We start from the raw sequence: 16669 nt of genomic DNA on the forward strand, positions 1-16669 counted from the left end.
GGCACTGGATTCCAGCGGATCCCTGCATTCTGGAGTCTACCTCACCGATGTCCTTCAGTGTAATCCAGGACCCGGCCCAGCTCTACCTGTGTTGCTGGTCTTACACACCATGGAAATAGATGGCATGGATCAGTGTGAAGTTGGGCTAAGGATTAGCCAGGTTTGAAACCAGATGCTGCAGAGAAGGGGATCAGTAGACTTTCCCTTACAATCAGTAGAGGGCAGGGGAGGGTAATGACAACCTGAGCCAAGGGGGCACTGCTGCCTGATGCAAGGCAAAGGCAATGCAGACATATGACAAGGGTGACACATGGGTGGGCACCACCGATCCATCCCCCAGTGGCAGGGCCAGCTGCGGGGAATCCTGGGGAAGTGCTGCTCTCCCAGAATCTCTATGGCCTGCAGCCTTGGTGGAAATGCTACACTGGTAGACGATCTTTACATGTATTCAGTTTTGAGAGAGAGAAAGAGAGAACAGAGAGGTGGCACAAGCAGGGGAGGGAAGAGAGACACACAGAATTCCAAGCAGGCTCCAGGCTCCGGGCTGTCAGCTCACAGCCTGATGCAGGGCTCGAACTCATAAACTGGGAGACCATGACCTGACCCAAAATTGGGCACTTAACCGACTGAACCACCAGGCGCTCCTGATGATCTTTAGACTCTGGAGACACCAGCCTAACATAGTCCCTGACTAGGCGCAGAAGCTTGGAGGCTCAAAAGCACTGAGAGTCGTCCCTATTCTAGAATTCTTCTTCTCTCTCTCGCTCTTCCACCTGCTCCCTCCAATACGAACACAAACACGGCTGGGGGAGATGAGAAGCAATCTTTGCTTCCGGAACTTAAGACAAATCCATACTACTGGAACTTTCCTACACATACACACTGATTTTCCTGAACTGACTTTTTATTCGCTAGATTCTGACTCCTTTTAGCCACTGTTGGGAAGGACTCCTGGGGTCACACTGTAGGCGTGTCCTCTACCCCAGAGTGAGCCTTTCCCACCAGACAGTGAGCTTCTCAAGGGCTGCAACAGTTTCTTACTTAAATTTGCGCACCGGACGCACAATACAGGGGCATGGAGCAGATACACAACAAATGTTTGGCTCATGGGTTGGTCAGTTTCAGTCAGCTGGTGGGAAGCAGAGGAGGTGGAAACTTGATCACATTGTGTTGACTAATGCTCGGGAGATACAGGAGTGAAAAGAAAGTACAGGTATTCTCCCAAGAAATTTAGCGGAGAAATACTAGGTACCTCTTCGATGGCATTCAACACACTTTATTACAATTTATTTGTCTTAACGTCACTTCCAAACCTGTTGGGAGCAGAGCTGGTATCCTGCCTCCCTGTTCTTCGAGACGCAAACAAGTATTTGCTTATAATCAGCACAAAATAAAAATGTGTTCAGTTTTACTAATTCCCCAATCCTCTCCTTCCCATCCTCTTTCCCTTTGGTCCACTGTGGAAGTTGACAAATAGTCATCCCCTTCTTGATACTCCCCACCTGAGCCTCTGTGACCCCATTCTTTCCTGGTGTTTTCTCCTAGCCCTCTGTATCGCTGCCCCGTTTTCCCATCAGTCCTGCAGTATACGTACTCCTAGACTTGTTCTCAGCCTCCCCTTCTCTTCCCTTTAAACTTTCTCCCGCCCGAACTACTACTACTTAAATGATCTTCTCTATGTGGATGACTCCTGAACAATGATCTCAAGCCCCGACACCTCTCACACAGTCACATTCTAAGCTCCCAAACTGCCTTCAAGATAAACAAGAAGAAAGTTGGCATGAAGACAGCACATATGTAGGTTGGAACTCTCATCTTCCTTTCAGCTCTTGGAGATAACGGGACCACAGTGAAAACTACAGCTGCAAGTTTAAACAGCAGGGTTTTAGTGCCGGGAGACAGAATGATGGTGGTCTCAGGCCTCACAAGTTGTCCGTGGTGCAGCACACAGAAGCTGGCAGAGAGGTTTGTAATCAGACAGACTTTGTCCCACTCACACTGGCCAGGCCCTTGTATGTTCTCTCTCTTGGATGTTTTGCTAAGGCTCAGGGTAGACTAGCGGGGCCACCTTTTCCCTGATGCCCCACTGGGTCCCAACTACTGCAGTGTTCTGGGCTCTCAACTTGCTCCTGCTCCAGCACTTGAGATATAGCCTTGGGGATTCTAACTCGGCTGCAAACCTGAGTCTATGCTGGCTGGGCTTCCCCCAGAGAATGGTTCTCAGCCTCTTCTCCAGCGAACTTCCCCGTATTAACCTTACCATACAGCAGGGCTCTGACCCTCAGGCTGCAAAGAAGGACTGGCCGGACCCTAGATTCCATTTCTAAGAAGTCCTGTTCTGTGTGGTAGGACACTAGACTCATTCTTCTAGCTCCTTTGCCCATAAGTGTATACTGCCCTGAGACTGCTCTCATGACTTTATTTCATTTTTTAAATTTCTCATTTGAGAGAGAGAGACAGAGAGAGAGAGAGAGAGAGAGAGAGAGAGAATGAATCTCAAGCAAGCTCTATGCCCAGTGCAGAGCCTGATGTGGGCTTGATCCCAGAACCCTGGTATCATGACCTGAGCCAGAATCAACAGTTGGTTGCTCAACCGACTGAGCCACCAGACGCCCATGATTATTATTATTATTATTGTTGTATCAGTATTTAGCTTATGTTCTATGGCTCAGACTGCTAAGTCGTTTTCCAGTTGGAAAGAACTCCATTCCCCGCCTCCTTGCAGCCAGGCTGGCCACATGACTAAGTTCTCGCAATGGAATGTGAACATAAGTGAAGTGAGCTACTTCCAGGTTAGCCCTAAAACATGCCATGTGTGCTCCTCCGTGCTCTTTCACTTTCCTGCAAATGGGAACACAGTCAGCTCTGTGACTCAGCACTAAGCATTCAGACCAGGGCAGAGCGCTAAAGGAGCATGATTCAACAGAGTGCAAAGACAAGTTTCTATCAGTAAGGAGAGAAGTACAGAAATCACAAATAAACACCTGGAAATGTTTACAGCACTTTGACATTACTGTGAAATACAAAGTGCGTGATCAGTGGCTCACAAAACACAACTATTGGTTTTTGCTGTATTGGAAAGAAAGAAAACCAGCCTTTAAACAAAGAGAGTTTGAGAAGCATTGCCCTAGTGGATGGTGGGAAAACAAGAAGAAAGGGACCCTTCAAACCCTAAGCACTCACCTCAGGACTGTCAACAAGAGAGAAAAATAAACTTCTGTCTTCTTCAAGGCACTGTGTATTGGAAACTCTGCCCAAGAAGCCCGCAGCTCTAGGTGAAGGTGCTGGAATGAAATAGAATGTGAACATGCATTGGCTGTTCCTTCCTTGCAGCTTTTAGCAAAGCATTACAAGAAAGAGATGAGCTCAGGCAAGAATTGTTTGTAAGTAGGTGTACAGGAATGGACACCATCTTGAAACTGGGGGATTAGGAAAGTTAACTGCTTCTGTGACCCCAGAGAGCAAAAGATGGTATCACCACTCAGAGCCTTTCTTGAAGGTCTGTCAATAAGATGTTCCAGTGAAGCAAAGGAAGACAGGCCTACAGTAAAGATCAGAGTAAAGGTGCACCATCCTGCCCATGGCTATGTTTTAGAGGATCTCAAGGTAGAGACCAAAGAAGGGGGAAGACAGAGGTGGGCCAAGCACAGAAGGCAGGAAATAAGGCAAGCTTAAGAACCTGGTCAAGAACCAAGCGGATGTGGTAACTGGTTAATGGAACAGACCAGAAAGCCAGGGAACTTTTTAAGGTATTGTATTACCACAGCTGGGCCTGGAAAGGCCCCTGTTCACTCTTCCCCAAGAAGCACACTCTCCCACACCCATTTCAGATACAGCCACAGACGGACAAGGAAGAAACTTCACAGGAAACAAAGTCAAAGTCAGGGTCCTTGTGAGGCCTCTCCTGGAGAGCAAACGCAGGGACCACCCACAGAATTACCCCACTGCCAGGGCAGAGAGCTTTTAATTCCTGCCCAGCACGGCTTCATTCTTTTCATGCACCTGTGACTGCTGCGTGTCTCCTGTTCTGCTGAATGGGAGCTTGTTTTATTTTTAGGTGGTTTTCTTGTCCCTCCTCCTCCATCATATACCAGATGTTGGTCAGTCAGAATAAAGAAAGAAAGGAACATTCTATGACGAGTATATAAAAAACAGAGATTAGATAAGAAAAGGCCACACCAGGGGCGTCTGATAAACTAAACCCTTTCAAGGAAAGCATGGGGGGCCATGTCACATAGGAGGGGCTGGGTAATAATGGGGAAGGAGCGGAAGCTTCAGCATCAGCTGGACCTGAGTCAGATGTAGACTCGTCACACTCACAAATGACTCTAACCCGGCACACCGATGATGCAGTCAGAGACTTTTCCTTTCTCTATAAAAATGGCACCATAACTACAGTGACTGTATGGGGTTGGTGAAGGATTAAATTAAAGCAATGTTTACAAAGTGATTGGCAAGATGCCTAGCACATAGGAAGTAATACAATGGCAAATAGTACTTCCTAAGAAAGTCAGATAACTCAAATTTTCTTAAAAAAATCAATGGACTATACAGCCAGCATTCTGGAAGTTTAACTGTTTGTGTTCTAACATCTCAATTTAACAACGAGTGATGACAAAGTCATCCTATATCTACCCTAAAATAACTACAGGCCAGGAACGAAGTTCTCCCTGCCTGAGAATGTGCCCAGTGCTGCGGTGACTAGGCTTCAGGCACTGCCACCTCCTTCTGCTGCTGCCCGAGACAGAGCAGGGAGGCAGGGATGGAAAAGGAGGTAGAGGAGGGAGAGCAGAGACACCATGGTGTGGTAAAAGAACCCAGACTTCACGTCTAGGTTCAAACTCCAGCAGGTGAGCAGGTGAGCAGAGTGGACAAAGAGCGTGGCTCCCATTGCAAACATCATGCTCAGCAGTGGGAAACTGAGAGCCTTTCCTCTAAGATCAGGAACAAGACAAGTAGCCTCTGGCCCCTTCTTCTCAACATAGTACTGGAAGTCGCAGCCAGGGCAATTAGGCAAGACAAAGATATGAAAGGCATCCACATGAGAAAAGGGGAGTAAAATTGTGTCCATTCACAGATGACATGATCTTATACACAGAAAACCCTAAAGGTTGCACACAAACACAAACACACACAAAAATGTCGGGGACTAATAAGTGAATTCAGAAAAATTGCAGGATACAAAATTAACACACAAAAATCAATTGCGTTTCTATACACTAACAATGAACAATTCGAAAAGGTAGTTAAGAAAACTTTCCCATTTATAACATCAAAAAGAATAAAATACTGAGCAATAAACTTAACTAAAGAGGTAAAAGACTTACACACCGAAAAGTACAAAACATCAATAAAAGAAATAAGAGACACAAATAAATGGAAAGACATGCTATGTTAACAGAAAGGAAGCCTCAATATTGTCAAAATGTCCATACTATTCAAAGTGATTTAAAGATTCAGAACTATCCCTATCAAAATCTCAGTGGCATTTTTTTTAAATCCTACAATTAATATAAAACACAAAGGACCTCAAATAACCAAAACAATCTGGAGAAAGAAGAACAAATTTGGAGGCTGCATACTTTCTGATTTCAAAAAGTATTACCAAGCTATAGTAATTAAAACAGTATGGTACCAGCAAAAAGACAGACATCTAGACCAGCAGAACAAAACAGAGAGCCCAGAAATAAATCCATGCGTGTATGGTCAACTGACCTTCAATAAGGGTGCCAAGAATACACAATGGGGAAAAGACAGTCTCTTCCACAAATGGTGTTGGGGAAACTAGATGTCCACATGCAAAGGAGCATGGCTTCTGGAGCTACATGGCCTGAGTCTGAAGTCTTACTCACCAGCAAGCTAAGTAAGGGATTTCCTCATCTGTAAAATAGGGATAATAATAGTATCTAATTTCTAAGACTGTTGGCAGATTTAAATCTGACACTTAGGATTCATTCCTTTACAGCCATTATCAATAGGGCCTTGGGAAAGTTACATAACCTCTCTGACCCTCCATTTCCTCTGGTGTAAAGGGGAGACAAGCTCTACCTTGTTGGGCCACTGGGTGATTAGGACAAAGTGAATGAAATAGCCAATGGAAAGACCTCGGCCCACTTCCAGGTCCAGAAGAAGTGTTCAAAGTGAGTTCACATCTCTTCCCATTTGATCCTGTGGTGAGATGGGCAGGGTAGCATTCTCCACGTTCCAGAGAAGAAAACTAAAACTGGGACAGACTGATTCTCTCTCACCAGCACTCATCCTTCTGGCCCAGGGTCCTTGGACCACACTGACTAATGGAGCCCTTTTTCGGTTAATTCTATGCCCCCATGAGACATGAAATATTCAGGTTTGCTCTCCATAATGACATTAATGCCTTTTGCAAACATTTACTGATTCTAGAAGAAACAGAATATGATTATGGTAAACAGCAACAAAATTTGTAAGCATACCTCTACTTGTAAGTTTTGACAAAAGCTTATGGGAAACAGTCCATACCATGAAATGAAAATGACAGAATAAAACTCTAAATACATAACAAAAAATAGCAATGATTAGTCAGTTTGCCTGTTTCAGAGAAAGTTCAGAAAAAGAAGCAACTGGATTTACCTCTAACACCCTGAATGATCTAACTTAAGAAACACCTTCTCCAACAGCATTGTACTTTCCCCATCAACACAATAGAGTCTACCATTTGAATTAGACCACAGAATTCAATCATCTGACTTCTAAGAAATTAGACTGGAAATTAACTGAGAAAGACCAGTAATGACCTAGTCCTGTGGACATTCATTTTCTTTTCCCTCTGTTAGATATTCATGGAATTCGTACACATGGAGAGTTACAAACATGTAAGGGGTAAGTTCCACTGTCCTATCATAGTGAATTCTACCCAACCATTGATTCCTCTCATCCCTGTCCAGTTAACATTTCCTCAGTGTTCATTATATGCAGAAGACAGGCAAAGATGTACAAACACGTACAAGGATGTCAAATGGGAGCGCCTGGGTGGCTCAGTCAGTTAAGCATCTGACTCTTGATTTCAGCTCGGGTCATGATCCCATGGTTCATGAGATCAAGCCCCATATTGGGCTCTGCACCTGACATGGATCCTGCTTAAGATTCTCTCTCCCTCTCTCTCTCTGCCCCTCCCCAACCTGCATGTTCTCTCTCTCTCTCAAAAAATAACTTAAATTATTTAAAAAGAAAAAACGAGGTCAAATGCCCGCAGGAAGCTTGTAATCTAGAGCAGTGGGTGCCTTAACCAGGGCTAATCCTCCATACACCCCTGCCCCAGGACATCTCCCAATACCTGCAGACATTTATATGGCAGACGCAACTGGGAGTGCTACTAGCATCCAGGGATGCTGCTACACATGCTACAAGGGACAGGACAGCCCCCACAACAATGAATTGTGCAGCTAAAATGTCAGCGGTGCCAAGGTTGAGAAACCCCAATCTAAAGGGTGAGATGAGAACTGGAAGTGTAGTACTTCCATGAGTTGAATATGGTGTGAGCTATAACAGAGACAAAAGTGAAGGGCTCTCAGATTGACATTTAAATAGGCAAACAAAACTCAGTGTTGGCAAAGGTAGAGGGAAAATGGCATCTCCTTCACATACTGGCGAGAATGTAAATTGATCCAACTTCTGGGGAGTGCGATTTGGCAATATGTTATCAAAAGCTTTGTTTATACTATTTCGATCTTTGCTTTCATTCCCATCTTCTTCACGCTTCCTTTGCTTTCTCTTTTCTCTTCCTTCCCCAGAACTGAGGGGTCAGCTTGTGAGGGAGAATGCAGTAGGATGAGAGGCAGTTTGGGGAGTGGCACCGAGGCACGGGCAACATGTTAGGGAGCAACAGAGACTGGTGAGCAAAGGGGCTGGAGGCTGGGGCTGGAGGTGCATGGGTTAGCAGGCCTGGCAGCCAAGGACAAGAGGCCGTGGGGACAGAGTCAGGCACAGAGGAGGCAGCATGGCCTTTGTGGTTGGGCCATGGGCAACTAAGAGTAAAATGCTATAAAAACAAATAAAATGTAAGTAAAAATAATGAAGATAAGCTTCAGTAGAAGCTAGACACAAGTTTCTAACTGCCAGAGAATATACGTACAAAGATATAAAGGGGTAAAAGTAGAAAGATCCCTGGGTGTTGGATTGGAGACAAACTGACGAATGTATATGCGTGCATATGTATATACATATATTTCCTAGCTCCGTCCAAGAGGTCTAAAACAATGACACTCCAGTAACAGTGGGCACATCAATCGTCCATATCTTAGTTTCTAAATACCATTCTTTACCAAAAGGGAGACTAACTAGGTCAGGGAAAGTACAAAGTAAGCCTGGAATATCTTGTGGTACCAGAACATTTTAAAATGCTCGGTGAATAATGGGGAGATCAAAAGGACACAGGAGCCAGCTTCGAGGGGCTTCCACTGGTCAAATGAGGACCATCTGAGCATCAAAATAAATAATGATGGTAACAGATTTCAACATTTTGGATACAAAAGGAATCCATGAACGCTTTCTAACATAAATGAGTAAATACAGGAGGGAGAAAGAAAATTCTTCCTTACAGTATAATGCCAATGAATAAACGTGGGAGTGATGGAAATACAGAATCACCATGTGGCAACTTTCACAGAGGTGGCTGATTCAGGCAGAAGTCATCAATGACCGGTTATGCCGTAGGTGGAGGTTTAATGAGGAACAGGCTATTAACATAACCTCAGAGTACTTCCCCACAAACACCAATAAATCTCAAAGAAAGAAGTGGTGAATTTAAGGCGAGGAGAGCAGGCAGACACCAACATAAGCAGGTGCTCAAGGCCAATATTCCAGCAGCGAGAGTTTGACATGGTGTACCTTCCTTTTTTTTTTTCCTTTATTTATTTTTGAGCAGCAGAGAGAGAACGAGCAGGGAAGAGCACAGAGAGGGAGGAAGGGAGGGAGGGAGGAAGAGAGGGAGGGAGAAAGAGAGAGAATCCCAAGTAGGTTCCGCACCATCAGCACAGAGCGCGATGCAGGGCTCAAACCCACGAACTGTGAGATCATGACCTGAGGGAAGTCAGAAACTTAACCGACTGAGCCACCCAGGTGCCCCAACATTGTGTCCCTAATGTGATAAACCAAGAAGAGCAAAGTCCTGCCAAGGTCACATGACCTGAGTCTGGTTCTGAAGAAACACGTGCTAGACCCAGCTGGAGAATCATCCTACAGCATGTAAGACCTGTACAAATGCAAGGATCTTAGGAACAGATTAAGTCTGAGGAACTATTCCAGAGGAGACATGACAAATAAATGTAATGTGTATCCTGGATAAAGCAAGAAAAGAGTGATCTGGGGGATGGCTGAAGAAATATGAGTGGGCTCTGTAGACTGGATGGTAGAGTTGTACCGACATCAATTTCCTGATTTGGTGTTACAATGATTAATTTTGCGTGTCACCATAACTGGGTTAAGGGATGCACAGATAGCTGATAAAATATTACCTGAGTGTGTCCCTGAGGGTGTTTCCGGAAGAGATTAGCACTTGAATTGGTGAACTAAAGATCGCCATCACCCAATGTGAGTAGATGTCATCTTCCATTGACAGAAGAAGGGGGAATCTTCCCTGTTGCTTGAACTGGGATTTACATCTTCTCCTGTCCCTGGACATCAGTGCTTCTGATTCTCAGGCCTTCAGACTCAGACTGAGTTACACGACCAGCTTTCCTGGTTCTCCAGATTGCAGATGGCACGTTATGGGACTTTTCAGCCTCTAGGACCCTATGAGCCAATTCTTATAATAAACATCCTCACTTACATCTATTTATATCCTATTGGTTCTGTTTCTTTGGAGAACTCTAACCAATTTAAATGCCATGGGGATATAGGATATGATTATACTTATTTTCTCTTTGTCAGACCCATGTGACCCCAGGGAAAGGGCCCCCATTCAAAAGACTAACCTACTAAAAATCAACCAGGGCAGGAGGCACGTGAGTCAGTGAGTTCTATAAGTGGTCTCTTGTTTTGGTCTTCAATAACCAGTTACCGGCAAGGGCTTAACTTTGGATTTCTTTAGCTCTCCTTGGGGAGTGAATGCCTCTGACTGACTCCACTGCCCACCTTTGACTTAGATGATCTGAGTCGATCTGGGAGCAGCTCCAGAATTTCTGTAGAGGAGGGGCTTTGGGGCAGCTTATCCATAATGGGAGACCAAGGAAGCCTCAAAGCTTCATTTACAAAGCAAGCACACTGCTTTTGTGTAGATTGCTTGTTTGTTTGGAGGGCCTTTGGGCAAACGGGTGGCACTTACACAGAGACTAAGGTGCCCTCCAACCCAGCCCTGCTACCTGCCAAGCCATCCCTGATGATGTCACAGAATCTGCACAGGGCTAAGTCAAGGCCAGGGCCAGGAGCACCTCCTGGAGGTGAAGACACAGGACTAGTTGATGAGTATTTAGGGGGGCTGACTAACATCTTTAGAAAGGGGTGGGGCAGGCTGTACTGGGCAAGTTGTTTTCCAGAGTGACACCTAGTCTGGCCCAGCCTAAGGTGTATGAATGGCTCACACCTAAGGAGAGGAGGCAAGGTCCATGGGAGCTGGGTGATGTCAGGGGTCACAGGCAAGGAAGGAGTTTAATGTACCAGGCGGCAGGACAGGAGGAGACGGGTCAAGTGCTGCAGAGGCAGGGCCAGCAGATGAAGGGAGAAGAGGAATAAGGAGAAGGACATCAGCCTCAAGAGTGAAGAGGGATAGGCGCAATCCAGGAAATCAGGACCTTCCTTTCGTGGGGTACTACTGGCCTGGCCCACCAGGCAGATCAGGCAGAGCACAACACATCTTTCAGAATGAATTCAATAATTAGCTTGTCTGTGGGGTGGAAATGCCTTGAGTTGGTTCAGTGCTTTGCAGAGCGAACCGTAGAGACCTAAGTTAGCAAGAAGGCACATGCCAGTGAGGATGGCATCAGGCACCCCAAGTCCATGTCTGGTGATTGCGTGGCCATGCTCTTCCGACTCACTGGCTGGTTAGCTAGCTCTGTGTTTTTGTCTACCAAGAACTGAGATGAGCAGACCGTACAGGTAATACTAAGAGGGAATTACTGCTTCTTCGGAACTTTGCCCTGTGCCTTCGATCACACAGCGTTAGGTCATCTCAGTCCTGAAATTTGTGTTCCCCATAGCACAGTTTCGCAACCTCTGGCAGGATTTCCTCCGTGAAGTCTCATTCGACGTGGGAGGGCAGGAGAGAAGGCTCCGGAGGGACTGCAGGAATGAGCACTTAGCACACCCAACACCCATATGGAGACCCTACCACCCCCATGCAGCCTGCCTAGGGTGTCCCACATCTGGAGGCCCTGCCTCTTTAATTCCAACATTTATGTGGTCCTCACAGGCACAAAGCTCTTTCACAGAGACGACTTAACGGCACCCACAACACGTGCACGGCACCCACAACACAATGCACGTAGGTAGAAAAGGAATTATTATCCCTGTTATGTAAATGAGAAAACTGATTCAAGGATGACAGGCGATTTATCCAAGGTCACAAGACCTCACAAAGTGGAGCTGGGACTAGAACCAAACCCATGTTCTCCAACTGCCTAACTCGGTCAACTCTCAGGGCTTCTGCAGACAGCACCCCGCCCCTCACCTCCACCTCTCCCATCCTTGGCAGGACTAAGTTCCAGGGGACTCCTCCACATACATGCAGAATCCAGGATGAGGAACAAATGATCAGCAAGGCCAAAGAGGAGGAGGCTCAGTGCCTGCAGGAGGAATGATGGAAAGAAGAACAAAGGACCCAGGAAGGAAGGAAGCAAGCAAGGAAGTGGGTGGAACATCTCTAAGTCACCTACAGCTCGGGAATCTCTGTTGGCACTCTCGCCAGAACAACATGCGTTTGCACCCATGTTTAGACAAATATCAGTCTTGGAGGAAAAGATGGCAACCAGCATTTAAGGAGCACTTCCTGTGTATCAGGCACTCTGCTGAGTGCTTTCTCTTCTAATTTTCGGAGGTGGACATAATCTTCACTTTTACAGACAAGGAAATTAAGGCTTAGAGAAGTGAAGCAAGTATCCAAGGTCACAAAGCCTGGCCAGGAACAAAGGCTGGTCTGACGGCAAAGCCCTGCTCTTTTCCTTACACCACATTAATAATGCCTTGGGCCCCCGGCTCTGCCATTTAGAAGCTTGCAATCAGACTTAACCACTCTGTTGGGTATAATCACAGACCAGAAAGCATTCTGAACTAATGTACACTCCAAGGAGAATGGCTAATAGGTAATTTGAGTTATAGCAATTCCCATTTGAGTTACATCAATTCCCCCTGCCCCACCCCAAAGAAATAAGAGGTTGGACTTAAGTTATGGTGATTTCTGCCCCCTCATCAAAAAGATGGAAAACATGGGGGCAAAGCAGTCAGCCTTGGGCATGTGTGCAAGACTTTGAGCAGGATGTGCCTCGACTGCTGCCTGGCTACACTTCTGTGTGCATTCGTCCTGTGTGTGGGTTTTGGAAAAACGAGGGAAAGCATGAACATGTTATAGACTCTCAGATAGGTTCATGACAGAAACAATCAGGTGTTTCTATGTCTTCTGAGATCAGTCCTCATTCATAGAAACCACAGGCATATCTGTTCTACCAAACATCCTATGCAACAACCAGATACCTAAAATAGATCTGCCGTAACATACAGGGGCTGGTATCTGATTTATGCATTTGTCAGATTTAGAAGACAGGATGTGTCATTTATATTTAAATCAAAGGCACAAAGTTTTAAATGTGAAAGGTGAAAAAAGAAAACAAAAAATGTGCCCAAATGATCTACTTTTCTAGTTACGCAGTAGTGACGGTCAATAGAAGATATGGCCAGCAGCTTAGAAGTCCAGATCTAACATGTCCTAGTACACGATACTAGCTCCATACAGTCTCAAGGCACAAGAGACAACTCTGGAAGCTTATCTCAAGTACATAAACCTCACTGGCAGGATTTGTTTGCTGGTCTTTTTAGAATGGTCCTGTTTGTTTAGATAAGCATGATGTTAACAGAGCCAAAGTTGTGTGTTTCTAACTGTATAACTTCTAGTTGAAAAAATTCTAACTCACTGGACTCAGACCACACAAAATTGGGTCCCAAGTTTCAGGGAAAGCAGGGTTAGCATACTGATAGATCGTTCACCAGAAAGTGCAACAACTCTCCTTGACAATAAAAAAGTCCATGCATTGATGAAACGCCATGCAATGCATAGACTAATAACTCGCTGGTAAAGAAGAGATCATCTGTTTGTAGCTGGCATTTACTTCATCATCCGACTCATTAAAAAAAAAAAAAAAAAAAAAATAAGTAGTTACCCTAAGAAGCTAAGTGGCCCTTAACATTCCAAGACCAGGTAATACTCTGGGCAGCAAAGGAGTGAGGAGGGAGAAATGTGTTGCAATGACAATAACAAATGACAGGGACATATTTTGTGGAAATTACTCAGTTAAAAATTGCTTTTGAGGCCCGTTTTAATGATTACCTTTATAAGACTAAATTGTGTGCCAATATTCAGTCACTACTCCAATTACAAGTTGAGAAACTTCTAAGCAATTTTGGGTAGTCACAACTTGCTCAGGGAAAGCAATAAAGTAACACTGCTACAGAACAAAGCACTTTTGTCTTCCGTTGGTGAGGGGGATCACGGGGACCTTCATTAACTCACCAAGCACCACCCCCCACCCCCCCACCGTTACCAGTTTGTTAATAGTAACGATTGCACGAATCTTTATGCCTTGCAGACTTCGAGCTTTATCCTGCCACACCGTCGTCCCGGGCGTTAACCCGAGGCTGAAAAAGGTTAAATCCCTGGGCTCCACGGGAAAAACTCAGTTCACCATCAAGGGCTGTGAGGCCGGGCTTGGAAAAGCAGCACCTGTGCCAAGGCAGAGCGAAGCCTGCGTCGCGCTCCCGGCGCCCAGCCCACCAGCCCACAGCACATGCAACGCGGATCCTGCATCCCGGTTGCTTTTCACCCCCAAGACAAAAAGTGGGGGCGGGCAAGATGCGCCACCCGGAGTTTGTCCCAGGTGCTTGGAGTAGGTTCGGGACCCGGCTGGACGCCAGGCAAACCCGAAAAGCCGCGTGCCGGGCCCGGCGGAGGTGCGCCTCGGCCTCCCCAAGCGCGCCCCGGCCGCCCCGGCTCCGGGAACCCTCCCCGCGCCCGGCGCCCGCACTCACCGCTCACGCTCGCCCGCCGCCGAGCCCGGGAGCGGGGGCCCTTGCGGCTGCTGCATGCCCTCGGGGCCGAGCGCAACGAGGCGACCGGGTGCCGGGCTCCGGCCGGGAGCGGGAAGCAGTGAAGGTTTAGACGGCCTGGCCGCGGCGCCCCTCCTCTCCAGCGGCAGCTGCTACACGCCCGGAGCCCGAGGAAAGTTTGGCGGAGCGAGGGGTGGCGCCGAGGGGGCGGAGGGGCCGCGTCCCCGCCCTGCCCCGTCCTGCCCCCGGCGTCCGACTGTTCCCACGAGAGAGCGCCCCCCACCGGCGAGGCACGGATCGGCGCACAGGGGCTCTCCTACAGATGCCCTCCTGCCTGGGACTGGTCCCCAGGAGGGTGGCCGGCCTGGAGGAGTGATGGTACCCACTAGAAGTCCGCTAGGACCCACAGGGCTTACAGAGCCATACCTCGGAGCCCGGTATTAAAGCGCTGTCCCTCTGTCTCTCCTCGCTCGTCGGGGAGAGATATGTTTGGAGTGGCTCTGGGTAAGTGCAGCCCACACCCACCTTCCCAGGGGAGGCAGGCTCACTGCCAGGCCAAATGCTTGCTCTAAAACTTGAACCTCAAAGCTATCCCAGGGTGCGGGCAGCCCCCAGAGGCCCAGGATGTTCGTGTGCATCTGGCCTGGAGCCTTTCCTAGCCACCTTTTTGTTGAAACAGGAAATTAAAACAACAACAACAACAACAACTTAAAGTTCTTATAAGAGGCTTCTTAACCTCCTGGGGTAAATAGTCCTGGGTACTTTGTTTTTCAAAGCTGAAATACAAAGCCACCACTGACCCACCTTTGGTAAAGAAAGATGCAAAGTAAAACAATGTCCTCAAGACTTTGTTCTCTCTGCACTCTGCAAAGTAAAACAAAGTCACAGACTTGCTGAAAGTTGGACCTTCCTGGTGACCTCACCAGAGAGAAATACTGTGAGGTCCTTCCTACTCATGCTTCAGAACCTTGGGAAACACTGACAGCATGTGCCCAGATATCTTCTTGTAGCCCTTGGCCATTCATTCATTCGTTGTTCATTCAACGTTCATATTGGGACTTCCTGTATGTCAACTAGGAACCATATCCTAGAAGACAAACTATATGGTAACCTGCCCCCTACCATCAAAGAAATTCTTTCTCTGAAGATAATGTTTTGTTTGTTATGGGATGAACCTCATCCCATAGGGCATGACATCCTCTGTACCTCAAATCTTCACAGGGATATGGCTAAATTTTGGTTGACATGTGCAGAGTACTGTTGCTTCACTTGGGTGTTCAGAAAATTCCTGTGTTGCCTTGCAGATGAATGGTATAGGGAGGGCTACAACTTGCAAAGCTAGTGTTAAGAAAGATCCTGTTTACTGGAATAAGCAAAAACGTGGCAGATGATATATGAGAACAAGGTCAGGGGAGTGAACAGCTCAACTCCAACAGCACAGAGCTGAAAGGGCAACCACCAGCACCTAGTAAATGCTAATGTGTCGTGTGTTGAGTGAGTAAGCCGTTGTAACCCTAAACTGGCAACTGTAAACACCAGTTAAAGCCTTCTTTTACTGGAAATTTTTTCCAAGTTCCAAACAATTTAATTAGCAAAGGCACCGGGGAAACACAAATTATGTTGTAACTTGGGAACTTCCTGAACTTGGGCATTGGAAAGGAGAACAGGGATTCTGTAAAGCCATATGTGATTACCTTTAATGCATGAGTCCTAAAAAAAAAAAAAAAAAAGGAGAAGGGATTATGGTTAGTTGTTTTTGCAAAAGGAACCAGACATTCTAGCTAGATGATTTTTTTTTTTTTTTTACAAATGTGGGTCAGGTCTGAGGGGAAGGCAAGAAAGTGAGCCAGAAAAGAAATGCAGAGGGAAAGAGGCTGGGAGAACATCCAGCTTGTAGCCCTATGGGCAGGAACAGGACAAAAAGGGGACAAGAGGCAAAGGACAAGTAAAAAGAGACGTGTGGCCCCAAATTCTCATTTTTAGAAAGAAGCCAGAACCTTCTTTAAGTCTTTGTAGGGTCTATGATATCTCACTTCTCTACCAAAGTGTTTTTATTAGTAAAACTAAAGCTGACATCAAAAATGACAAACGTCAAGCCTGAGGGTATACTTGGCCTTAAAGATCACAGGCTAGGAAGTCATTCAAAACTTTTTCAACAAACGTTTGCTGATCAGCTTCCTATGTTCAGAGTGTTGTGTTTTGTGTTCCTGGAGATACAAAAATGTATAACATTGTTTCTATAAGGGGAAGAGAGGTGCACTCCACAGTGCTTGATGGAAAGGAATTGTGATGGCTGAAGGAGCAATTATTGCCTTGCAGAAGCTATGTCCGCCAGCGTCTCCTTCGCAGGGAATAAATGCTGTAAAATAAATACGTGAACAAATAAAACTAAAAACCCAGCCTGCCCCCTCGTATAGTGAGAAGCAACACCACAAGACTCAGGCAA

General features: G+C 46.3%; 1 protein-coding gene across 3 annotated transcripts in view; it reads right to left on the reverse strand.

The window, feature by feature from the left end:
- LPAR3 (lysophosphatidic acid receptor 3) overlaps positions 1-16669 on the reverse strand; it is a 101561-nt gene that overhangs the window by 60739 nt on the left and 24153 nt on the right. The window contains exons 1-2 of one of the 3 annotated variants that reach the window (XM_027058732.2): positions 4003-4627; positions 3184-3284 (exon numbers count right to left, since the gene is read on the reverse strand). The exons of 1 other annotated variant lie outside the window; for it this stretch is intronic. In XM_027058732.2, coding sequence (XP_026914533.1) covers positions 3184-3284; positions 4003-4087 — 186 coding nt within the window. In that variant the 5' untranslated portion in view covers positions 4088-4627. Of the gene's footprint in view, positions 1-3183; positions 3285-4002; positions 4628-14205; positions 14466-16669 lie in introns of those variants that run through there. One more of the 3 variants, XM_027058733.2, reaches the window with a different exon arrangement.

Source organism: Acinonyx jubatus, chromosome C1 (assembly GCF_027475565.1).
Source record: "Acinonyx jubatus isolate Ajub_Pintada_27869175 chromosome C1, VMU_Ajub_asm_v1.0, whole genome shotgun sequence".
Taxonomy (NCBI): domain Eukaryota; kingdom Metazoa; phylum Chordata; class Mammalia; order Carnivora; family Felidae; genus Acinonyx; species Acinonyx jubatus.